The sequence below is a fragment of the Solanum tuberosum genome, unplaced genomic scaffold (assembly GCF_000226075.1).
Source record: "Solanum tuberosum cultivar DM 1-3 516 R44 unplaced genomic scaffold, SolTub_3.0 scf00001, whole genome shotgun sequence".
In the NCBI taxonomy this organism is placed as follows: Eukaryota; Viridiplantae; Streptophyta; class Magnoliopsida; order Solanales; family Solanaceae; genus Solanum; species Solanum tuberosum.
This window is the reverse complement of record NW_006238927.1, coordinates 208,960-221,938: the sequence shown is the minus strand read 5'-3', so window position 1 is coordinate 221,938 and position 12,979 is coordinate 208,960. Positions and strand designations below refer to the sequence as shown.

Here is a 12,979-nt window from a genome sequence, read left to right as displayed (position 1 = left end):
ACATCATGGGAATGCTGGGCACAAATTTGAAGTGTCTCAGTGCAATGGCTAATGATCCCTTACTATGGCACAATAGACTTGGACATGCAAGTTTGAAGCAAATAAACAAATAGTTAGAAAAGGAGATGGTTATAGGCTTGCCTTAAACCAAATTAAAAAATGACAGAGTTTGTGGTGCATGTGTAAGGGGGAAGCAAGTGAGATCATCCTTCAAGTCAAAGAACCATGTAAGCACAACCAAGTGCCTTGAACTGATTCATATAGACCTATGCAGACCAATGAGGGTGAGAAGTAGAGGAGGAAAAAGGTATGTATTTGTCGTTTATGATTTTTCTAGATTCACTTGGACTCTATTCCTAGCTTCTAAAGAAGAGTCCTTTGATGTTTTTTCTATTTTTATCAAGAAAATGGAGAAAACTCTAGGGCTGTCCTTGATTTCCATAAGATCTGATCATGGAACATAATTTGAAAATGCAAAATTCGTAGAATTCTGGTCATATCATGGAATAGATCATAATTTTTTCTGCTCCTAGGACTCCTCAACAAAATGGAGTAGTTGAAAGGAAAAATAGGACTTCAGAAGATATGGCCAGAACCATGATGATTGCCAATAATCTTGAAAAGAATCTCTGGGCTGAGGTCATCAATACTGCATGTTACATTATCAATAGGTGCATGACTCGTCCTATCGATGAGAAGACTCCCTATGAATTACTCAAAGGTAGAAAACCAAATATCTCTAACTTGAGGACTTTTGGTTGTAGATGTTTTGTTCATAATAATGGGAAAAATAACCTGGGAAAATTTGATGCAAGAAGTGATGAGGGAATCTTCCTAGAATATTCTCCACATAGTAAAGCATATAGGGTTTTGAATAAAAGAACAAAATGTGTTGAAGAGAGTGTGCATGCTATTTTTTATGAAAACAACTCTTTATTTGAGGCTAACATGCAGGGTGATAATGAAATTGAGGAACACATGCAGGAACAAAGTGAGCAACCCGGTCCCTTAGTTGAGCAATCAGAGACTACACAGACAAGGGGAACAATAAGTCAAGATATTGGTCACATTGAAGAACAAAATGTAGTAGATACTACTGAGATCTCTTCAGGGTTGAATGTAAAAAGCTACAAGTATCAAAGATCGCATCCAATTGACAGTGTTCTTACAGACCTAACATCTGGAATCACTACCAGATAAGGCTTACAGAACTTATGTGCATTTCAAGCTTTTGTGTCCATGGTTGAACCCAAAAAGGTGAAGGAGGCTCTTCTTGATGAAGATTGGAAACAAGCAATGCAAGAGGAGTTCAATCAATTCGAGAGAAGTAAGGTATGGCATCATGTTCCACCACCGGAAGGGAGAACAATGATTGGAACTAAATTGGTATATAGAAACAAGCTAGATGAGAATGGAACAGTCATTAGAAACAAGGCAAGGTTGGTGGTTCAGGGGTACAATCAGGAAGAGGGAATCGACTATGATGAGACTTTTTTTCCTGTAGAAAGAGTTGAAGATATTCGATTACTCATTGCATTTGCTATTTTTAAAGAGTTCACCCTCTATCAAATGGATGTGAAGAGTGCATTCTTGAATGGATATTTGAAAGAAGAAGTATATGTAAAACAGCCACCTGGTTTTCAAATTCTGAGCTCCCTGACCATGTCTATAAATTAGACAAAGTTTTGTATGGGCTGAAGCAAGCTCCAAGAGCATGGTATGAAAGGCTATCCAAGTTTCTACTAGACCATGGTCATACAAGAGGTAAAATCGACAACACTCCTTTTTCTAAAAACAAATGGAAAAGACTTGTTGATTGTGCAGGTATATGTGGATGACATAATCTTTGGATCTACAAATAGTCTGATGACTCAAGAGTTTGTTAAACTTATGAGTGGATAGTTTGAAATGAGCGAGATGGGTGAACTTAATTTCTTTCTTGGATTACAAATCAAGCGAACACCCACAGGTACCTTGATTCATCAACAAAAGTATGTGAAGGAATTGCTCAAAATATTCAACATGAATGAAGCAAGGGAAATTGATACTCCTATTGCTACTACTACTAGGCTGGATATGGATGAAACAGGTGCATCTGTTGAGCAAAAGGTGTATTGGGGAATGATTGGGTCTCTCTTGTACCTTACTACAAGTAGACCTGATATTGTGTTTAGTGTAGGACTTTGTGCCAGGTTTCAAGCAAATCCCAAAGAATCTCATCTTAAATCTGTTAAAAGAATTTTCAGGTATCTCAAAGGAACCACTGATTTGGGACTTTGGTACTCCAAAGGAAGCAACTTCAGTCTCGTTGGTTATGCTGGATACCTGGTCAACAGGAAATGTACCACAGGAATGGCTCACTTCCTTGGAACATGTTTGATATCCTGGTCCACCAAGAAACAAAATTTTGTAGCATTTGTCTACTGCCGAGGCTGAATACGTGGCGGTTGGATCATATGGTGCACAATTGCTATGGATCAAACAACAATTGTTGGATTTTGGTTTAAATGTTGGTAGGATTCTTATCTTATGTGACACTAGTGCTATTAATATAGCAAAGAGTCTTGTGCAACATAAATGAACAAAACACATTAATGAGACATTATTTTCTGCGAGATAATGTAGAGAAAGGTCACATATCAATAATGTTCTGCTCCACTGAGGAACAAATTGCTGTAATTTTTACCAAAGAGTTACGTAGAGAGCACTTTGAGAAAAATAGACTAGACTTAGGAAAGATTAAGATTGCATAATTTCCCTCCCTCAATGATTGGTTAGAAAACAGTCATTATATGAAATAATAAGTGTTTAGGCTATGAAGTGATAAATTCTCTAGTCTATCAAATACATTCACTTGTATATCAATTTTGTCCTTATCAACTCTAATAAATTCTCATGGATCTTTGCTACTCTGAGCAATGAAATATAGGTACAAATTAGCTAAGCAAATCGTGGAGCTTACCTCAAGTATAAAATGTTTTTAATATAGAGTCACACATGCTGATACATATTAATAACATGGTTCTTTTAGTTTTTTCTCTCTCATTAATACTAACCGCCAAAACCAAAAACCCATTGTCTCCCCTTCTTTTCTACTTTTCTCAGAAAGTTGTCACCATCACATCACCCATCCTTTCGTATGTTCACCTCCCCAAAGCTCCTTCTCTAATTCCCAAATACTTTTGTTGATTACCCATATTCACCAAAGGCTTGAATCATCAGAGATGGCGTCTTCACCAAAATCCCCTGGAGAAACTGAAATCATGAAGCCATCTGATAGTTTTCTTGCCTTAGTCTGTGTGGCACCCCTACCAACTATTATCTTGATTTTGTGGACGGTATCACCCATGTTTTGTCGCTCAATGGCCCTCCTCCCATCCTAACTGTTGAGGAAAATAGTCTCCCGGACCTCCCTTTGGTTCTTCCTCCTGAAGCATCGAGTGAGCGTGGATCAAGAGAGCATGCAACTATCAGGGTCGCACTAGATGGGTTTGCAAATTGGAGCTCTGTAAGTCGTAATCACTTTCTTCCTCTTTTCACTGAACTCTGTCCCATGGCAAATGATATTATCCCTGTCCCCTTGAGTATCGATACCACTGATGAAATTCTTTTGGCTAATATTAAACCTACAAAGGGTAGGCGTCGTCTTAGAACTCTCAATAGAAAGTGTGCGTCGAATCCTGTGTCTGAATCATCTCTACCCACAGCTGAACCATTCATTTTGGGTGTTAGGGTCCCTCAAACTAGACAGAAACGTCGTCAGGCTGAGGTTGATCTAGCCTCTGCCATGGCAACAAGTAAAAGGAAACGTGCTTCCACAAGAACTTTACCTACAACCCAGACATTGTTATTTCTGATGATGATATTGTTCTTAGTAGGTTAGGCGTGGGAAACACATTGCTTTGAAATCTTCTTGCTCTAAGCCAAAGCCCACCCCAAAAGACATGAAATCCTCTTTTTCCAAGCCCTCTTCGAAATCTATCCTGAAAGTCCGATCCTTAAGAAATTTAGTGTCGACATTCAAAAAGAAACAGGTTGCTTCCCTTATTTCCTCTTCTTGTTCCTTGTCTGGTTCAAATGCTAAGAATCTAACCCAGTCCAATCCTTCAACATCATCCGCTCAGCTTGATCGAATCATTCACTTCCGTCAGCAGTCAGTTCTTAGAGGAAGAGTGGTCATTGGATTTGGGGTCCTCAGATGGCTGTGTTACTGTCCAAGCTGGAGGCCCAAGGTTGGTCAACTCTTTTTCTTCAGGGAGATACCCAATGTAGGATGGCAAAGAGGGAGATAACTGAATTCTACATAAATGGCAAAAGTGATGGTCTATCTTTTACTTCCATTGTGCAAAACACTCTTATTCATTTGGTCCTTGCTGATGTTGCTCGGATATTAGATATTCTTCTGCTGGGCGGGCTCACTATGTGAAACTTGAATGGCCTCCTCTACTTAACAAGTCCTCTGCACTAAGTATCTATCGAAAGTTCTCCTCAAAACCTACTCTGACTCATCATCATTGCATTGAGAAGAATGAGATGTATCCACCACATCAGCTCTACTTTGATGTGGTTCATAAGATTATCCTGCAACCTAAGCAACAACGGACGCATGCTATCTTTCTTGATCTCACCCTTATGGAGTTATTGGATACACTGAGGTACCTATTGACTTACCCTCTCTGATCATCAAACGCATGCACAGGGTTCTTAATCAGGATAAAAATTGGCATGCTCTTCTTTATGGGTTTTGGATGGCTTCTATCTTTGAGGCTTTTGACGTGCCAGTACATGTGTGGGTCTCTCAAACTGTCAAGGATGTGGTAGGTCGGGTGAATCATATGGCTTTTCATGTTACTATAAGACGCCTAGACTCCCCTCTTCAGCGATTGAAAAATCAGCCTGCTGAGAAGGAACATGAACTAGTAGTTATGACGACTGCTCATCAATTAGAAAGGGAGAGTTGGGAAGCTCGGGTAGTGGCTCTCCAAATTGAACTTGCTCAGGAAAGGACTACTAATATTGCCACTGTGCGCCACTTGACTCAGCTACTGACCCCTCAAAATCCCACCTTATCCCCTTGAAACCTCTCTTCTCTTCTGTCTCTCTACTTGACTATGTTGTTTTTGTGGATCTTGTGTTGTGTGTGCTCTCTCTTTAAGATGTTTAATGCCTTTTGGTTGTATTCTATGTTTCTGTTTTGGCTCTTCGTACATTAATTTCAGCTCTTGGTATTATTGTTGATGTTAATCCCTATTTTTACCTGATTTGGTAATGATCTTGATTGCCATATTTTGGTGCAGATTAGGTATTAATCATTTATATTCTTCTATTCTTATTAATTACCTTGAAACCATTTTCGATGATGCCAAAAGGGGGAAGAATAGGGTGTGCATTATTTATAACCAACAACTAATCTGTTTTGTCCAAAGTGTTCCATGCTTAAATGTTAACAGGTCAAAATAGAAAAGCGGAGAAGAATGTATAAAATGGACATAAGTTTGTCATCATCAAAAAGGGGAAATTTGTTGGGATAAGCATTGTTTTGATAACTGGTGAAATGCAAGGAACACGTTGGCAAAGTAATCTCAAATGTTGGTTTTCAAGAAAGACTTCTATTTCATAAAGGAGTTTCATTGCAAGAAGAACTCCAAATGAAATAGAGTTGTTGAACGAAAGAAGAGTCAGTGAAGGAGTAGAAGACTTCTGAAAGAAAAAGCATAAATAGGAGGAGAGGCATCCATACTTCTCATGCACTTACAAAGCAATAAGCAATAGAGTGATTGACTTTCAAGGTGCTGCTGAACGGAGAACATGGAAGAACATACTTTAGGAAGAATCTTAGTGTTTGTGATTTTATTGTTAGTTCAGTGATTTATAAATTGAATCTAGGATCTTAGTCTTCAAGTTGAGGGCAACTTGAAGACATTGGGAACACACACCTTAGAGGTTTGTGCTAGAATAGAGATTAGTTGATTAATCTTTAGGTTACATAACTCTTGTAATCTTGTTGGTTGGTTAGGCTCATTGAATCTAGTGAAGTTGGGGGAAATCCTGTTGAGGAACAGGTTGTGGTTTTTACACATTTTTGATCTTGGTGTTTCCACGTAAAATATTGTGTTCTTACTTTACTGTCTTTACTTTGTCATTGAAACACGTTGGGCAACCTGGTTCACTTAGGAAAAGTTTAATGGAGAGTAAGTAAAATCTAGGTCGTGTAAAATAACACATGTATTAAGAATGCGTTGTAGAGAAACTAAATGAAAAAATGAATTAAATAAACACTAAAAATAATTAACAAGAACCTAAGCAAAAATATAAAAGCTATTAAGCAATTAACAAGACAAAGAAACCTAAACAAAAAAAAAATGATAGTGCTTGTTTTTATATTTATTAATTATTTGATTTGTTTTAAATTATTCTACGCTCAGTAAATTACCCGCGCTTTGCGCGGTGATAAACTACCTCAATTAGCTTACCTATGATCATTTATTAATATTTGTGTTTCTAGTGAGTACACTGATTTGTGAAGAATATGTTATTTCATTCTATCTATTTATCTTTTCGTGAAGAGGTAAAAACATTTTATTCATCAATTCCGAGTATTTTCTCTATTATGCAAGGTCTCTTAATACCTAATCCAAGTGTTGTGATTCTTATTGAATTAGTCGTGTAGTTTACTATTTTAATGAACATAAAAAACACATCTTCTTGAGTTTGATCAAACAACATATGTTCCTTTGGATTAAATAATGTCGTAGGAAATCATTTTATTTAAATTCATCCATTATCAATGGGAATAATTCCCCAGCCAAAAGGAATTGAGATTTGGCGAGGGTAGAGTGGACACTTACCTTATCCCTACCTATAAAGGTTTTTTGCAAAAGACCGTACGCTCAAGTAACACAAAACTAAGTAGTAGATAACCCAAATGCAACAATAAATAGAACATAGAAAAAATTGCAATTTTGATTATGAATAATACATCACATGTAATTAGGCAAGACTATTGGGATCCTTGTAAAAGTGTGTCAATTTATGAAAACCTTCTGTAGAAGTACCCATTTAAGCAGCTTAGTACATAGTAATTACGATGTTCATAAATTTACAGTCCGGCAAAACACAAAGATCAAATAAATAATACATTTGTTCTATTTTAACAAAAATAAAATCTCTTTAAGTAATCATGAATTAAAAACACATTGTTTTCTTAAAACACGACTAAAGATAATGAGATTTAATACGATAGGAGTTTTCTACAGTGTTGATAATCAGAGGACAAAGATCTCTTTAGAACGGTGTCAAATTAAGTGACAGAATTGAATCCTCGCGAGCTTAAGAATAACTTATCATTATCCTCCTACTAAGCAAAGGCGGACCCACACTATGGACAGGGGTACACGTGCACCCGCTAACTTCCGAAAAAATCATATGTATATATGTATATCTATTTTGAAAAATTGGTAGAAATTAGGATATAGTTAACAGTGCACCCATGAAAAGCATAGAAGTGCCCTTGTGCTACTGGTACAAGCTAGAGATACCACACTTGAGACTAGGGTTCGAATTCAACTATAAAGCCTTTTTTTTTATTGTTTTTATTATAAGTTTAGCTTAGAGCTCATATTTGAGCTATGTGTATATTGGTGCACCCAAAATTTTTATTTTAAGTTTAGCTTAGGGCTCATATTTGAGCTATGTTTATATCGGTGCACCAAAGTCTTCAAATTCTGGATTCGCCTCTGTTGGGATGGTAACTTACATCTTAATATCTCAACTCCTGATCAGTATGATGATAATATACTTTAGAAACCAGGATAAACTTCATCAAATCATACCTGGATGGTGCATAGGGATTTGAGGTGGCATTTTGCACAACCTCTAAGGCAAAAGAGGAGAACTTTTGAAATTAAATGAATCTAGGAAAAAGCTCGGCTAAGAGATGAACTATAATAAACAAAGGCGACCCTAATTTAATAACAGGTAAGGCATGAAATTATTCAAAATTAGCATAACGTTTTAAAATTTCCAAGCCTCCAGCCATACATAAAAGAAAATGTTAAATGTGTCTAAGACAACAATGTGATAAGGATAAGGATACAGAGTCCTAGTACATTAGTATGTTTGAGTCATATAAGTAGTTAGTTTCTCTTCTCTTTAGGTCTCTTACGTTCAACATACTCCTTTCTCTTCTATACTTGTTCATGTATAAATACCACACATTGTATCAATAATATTTTATGCTTTCATAATCATATACAACTCTTATATGGTATCAAGAGCCTCCTAAAACTCTGACGAGTATATCCGATCGTCTTCCTTTTATTCCAGAATTCCAACTCCTTTTTCCCAGAATGCCTGCTACTTCCTCCTCTCCTAACTCTCCAGCAGTCACTCTCAATCAAGGGGTGTCGTTCATCCCTCTCAATTGATCGCTTTTAACCCTGTGTCTCAACTATCCTTCAAGCTAACATGAAGTGCGAATTATCCAACTTGGAAATCCCAAGTTACCACTCTATTGTTTGGCTACGATCTTCTTACCTTTGTTGATGGTTCTCTTCCCATCCCAACTGCACACATTCTGGACAAAGACAATACCTAAATCCCGAACCCCAACTTGAGATTGTGGCAGTGACAAGACAGTCTTGTTCGCAATGCCATTATGGCATCAGTTGATGCTACAATCGCTCCCCTCATTGCCCATGCTTCCAGTGCCAAAGAAGTTTGGGATATTCTCCAAACAACTTATGCGAGTAAATCTCACTCAAGAATTTTCAGTTTGCGCGATACTCTGGCGAATGTCAAACGAGACGCATGTTTAATTAGTGATTATATGAGAGAAATTAAGTCCATTGCAGATGATTTGGCCTACAGTGGTTCACCCGTTAACAGCGAAGAACTTATCATTAAGGTACTGAGTGGTCTAGGTCCTGAGTACAAGGAGTTATCTACAACAATAATAGCTTGCGATAATCCTATCACATTCGAAGTACTCGTTGATAAGCTCCTTGCACAAGAGATGTTCATCAAAGACTCAGAACCTAAGGTCGACACACCCATGATCACTGCTCAACTTCATCAACATTCCACCAATAATGGTCCCAAAAATAGACAGCCTAACTCTTCCAATAGTAGGAACACTACTCCATCAGGTTCATACAACTCTCGTAATCAGTTTTCTACCCCGAATAACAATTCATTCACCCAGCAGAATACAACCAAAAGCAACAATTAGCGGGTCGAATGTCAACTTTGTGATAAGTTTGGTCACATTGCAAAGGTATGTAGGTTCAAATCACACAGTACTACTGAAGCATATGCTAATTTTGTCAACCGTCACTCTTATGCTTCCAATTCTCCAAGCCCTTGGGTTGTGGATTCTGGAGCCTCGCATCATACTACAAACAACTCTCATTCTTTTTAGACTCCAACTGAATTCTCTGGAACGGATGCAATAATTGTTGGTGATGGTAAAAGAATTCGTATCACTCATATTGGTCACACTACTCTCCTAATCTTGTTGCCAACTTTCTTTTAAAAAATGTTCTTTGTTCTCCATCTATTAAAAAGAAGTTGATTTCCGTTGCTCAATTTTGTAGGTAAAATATAACTTCCATTGATTTTTTTCCTTATTCTTTTGTTGTGAAGGATTTGAGCACGGGGGAATGTCTTCTTCAAGGCAGGAGTAATGGTGATCTCTATGAGTGGCCTACGGACATGACCAAATCAGTCACACCTCATCCTCAAGCACATTTTGTTGCATTAAAAACTCTATCATTGCATCTATGGTATGCTCGTCTTGGCCATCCTCAACCTCGTATTACCAAAGCTTGTGTCTCTTCTTTCAACCTACCAGTGAACCATGTCGAGTCTTACATTTTGTAATTCATGTTCATGCAATAAGAGTCATCGTCTACCATTTGGTAACACTTCAATTACAAGTTCTAGGCCTTTTGATGTTATTTACTCATATGTTTGGGGTCCCTCTCCAACTATCTCTTTTGATAATTTCAGATTCTATGTTATTTTTGTTGACCATTTCACAAAATATACTTGGTTGTTCCCTCTCAAATCCAAATCAAATGTTAAGGATATTTTCATTAATTATGTTCAAATGGTTCAAAACCAATTTCAATTGAGAATTAAAACGTTATACACTGACGGGGGAGGTGAATACATTGGCCTTAAATCAACCCTTTTGAATTTTGGGATCCAACATCTTATAAGTCTTCCATACACTCCCCAACTAGTTGGCACTGCCGAAAGAAAACATCGCCACGTTGTGGACAACGCTTTAAATCTTCTTCATCATGTTTTTGTCCCTCTCAAATTTTGGTCTCTCGCTTTCCAATCTGCAGTTTACCTCATTAACAGGCTGCCAACACCACTTCTTGGTCTTAAATCTCCATTTTAGTGTCTCCTTAACACTACCCCAAAGCCTCTTAAACTAAGGGTTTTCGGTTGTCATTGTTATCCATGGTTAAGGCCGTACACGTCAACCAAACTTGATCCCAAGTCCAATCCTTGTGTGTTCATGGGATATTCTGCTACCACCAATAGTTATGTTTGATTAGACCTTGCCACTTTCAAAATCTATATCATGTTTGTTGAACATATTTTTCCATTCATAACCAATTATCCTCAGTTCTCTCAACCATAAGTCTCGCACATGGAAAAATGTTGTGTCCAGATTCCCCCTCAAGCTCTTCCTCTTCCTCACAATCTCCTTCACTTCCTATTGTTGTAGACCCAATTCCAATTCCTACTACTACTGATTTGGTCAATTCCATGTCTACTCGTGTATCGCACACTCAAGGCCATCAGGATGACGTGCCAATCGGCTCCCTTGTAAGTCCTTCTGCATACTCTTTGTCTCTTTCTCCTTCTCATAATAACTGTCCATATGCATCTCCACAACCAACTGCTGAAACACCATCAAATCAAATGGTCACTAGGTCTCAAAATAATATTTTCAAACCCAAAGTGGTTTTCGATTACCTTGCAACCTCCACCATAAAACACCTTTCGCTTACCCCAAATACCTTTAGTCAAGCATCCAAATATCCTGAATGGTAGGCTGCTATGAATGAAGAACACATAACTTTACTTAAAAATAAAACTTGTTCATTGGTTCCATCTACTCCCTCTCAAAACATAGTTGGGTGCAAATGGGTGTTTCGTGTCAAACACAAGCCTGATGGATCCATAGAGCGTTACAAAGCCAGATTAGGGGCAAAAAGATTTCATCAATGTCCTGGAATTGAATTTCATTCCACCTTCAGTCCAGTTATCAAAACCACAACTATTCACCTCATTTTGTCCCTAGTTGTGTCTCTTAAATGGTCGTTGCGTCAACTTGACGTAAACAATGCTTGCTTTCATAATCACATACGAATTTTATATAGTGCAGATAAGTTTTTTTTTGTCCGCAGCTGAGGAGTATTTTTGTAGCCCATTAACTATAACCACAAATAGGAAATGATTAGAATTGTAATTATACCTTAATATTTATCTTTTCCAGTTCAGAAATTGTGAGCATATCTTGTTGTTTTTCGTTTCAGAGTGGTGTGGTTAAGAGATGAATTGTAGTTAACAAAGAGGATCATAAGGCAATAATCGGAAAAACATGGAAATATACAAAGTATACTTAAAGTTCCAAGCTTCCAGCCATACGTAAAGGTATGTGTAAAAGTGGCAAAGACAATGATGTAGTTCAAGTCTTTTTTTAGGTTCGAAGTTCAAGAGTTCTTTTGGCCTATTATCCATAAGCATAGAGAGGCAATGATTAGAATAGAAGTTCAAGAGTTTTTTGGTGTCATTTATTAGAATTTTAAGATTAAAGAGCAATTTTGAACGACTCATAAACAAATGTAGATTGCGAAGAAGGATCTGGTGTAAAGTGTGAAGTAAGATTTCAAAATGAATAAGGGAGAAAAGATATGGAAAGGACATCTAAAGTACAATAAAAGCTTGTGTAAATCTGAGGATTTATTTATGCACAAAACATCTGAGGTAGAGTATAAGGAAAAACCATATATTGTTAAATCTTACAAAAGCCTGGAAGTGTTTGAAAGCCATAACACTTGGGAGGTAAATTATAAGTAAAATGGAAAAAGGCATTGAAATAAAGTAGGGGTCAGTTTTCAAGCATGCAATGGATTCCAAGAATTGAAGAGAATCATAAATTGGGTGTGTTAGAGTGAATTTGAACTTTCTTGAGAGTAAGTATAAGATTTTCTGCATAGTTTGGTTAAATGTATATGGAAAACTTGATCTAAAGAATTTTGGGAACTTGGAAAATATAGTATAAACTGAACCATTATGTTGTTGTTGTGTGTGTGTCTTTAGAACTTGCCTGGCGAATGTGTCATATGCATGAAGGTCATATGAAATCTCAATGCAATTACATGTCTTTCATTTCAATTATATGAAGCAAAGTATATAGCCCCTCTTGAGACTGTACTGGAGGCTGCCCCGGAGATTGAGGAGGATGAGGTTGTGATGACTGCCTTTTTTGGCGATACTTTACCACTATCAGACCCTCCCGCGATGCTAGGAAGCACTACCATTCTTCAGACCACACTTCTGATGCCGATGAGGCCTGACCAGCACGAAAAAGAGAGAGGCAGGAGCTTGAGGCAGCCCAAAGGTAGTCCATTCTTGATGAGGAGATGCGGCAGCAGAGGGCCCGCGAGGTCGATGCTCTGGTTCTAGGAGAAATACTGATGGTGTTCCCATTGTTGGTGAGGGCGCTACTGATGGCATCCCTAGTGTTGATCCAGCGAGTTCCGGGAAATCAAATCCACCAGCTTCTTGATGGGTCTTTGGCGCATTTGCGCCACAGGTTTATTTCACCCTATACTTACTTTTTATTTTATGCATTGAGAGCAATTGCACCTTATTTTGTTGGGGTGGGGTAAATGGATTGTGAGTGAAGGGTGAAGTCTGAGTAACCCAACTCATAATCCTCTCTTGGGGTTTTCTT

General features: G+C 37.7%; 1 protein-coding gene across 1 annotated transcript; it reads left to right on the top strand.

Moving 5' to 3' along the window:
• Positions 1-8,656: 8,656 nt before the first annotated feature.
• LOC107059702 (uncharacterized) lies at positions 8,657-9,229 on the top strand. The gene has a single exon (XM_015306505.1). It carries the CDS (start codon positions 8,657-8,659, stop codon positions 9,227-9,229), a length of 573 nt encoding a protein of 190 aa, XP_015161991.1.
• Positions 9,230-12,979: the final 3,750 nt, after the last annotated feature.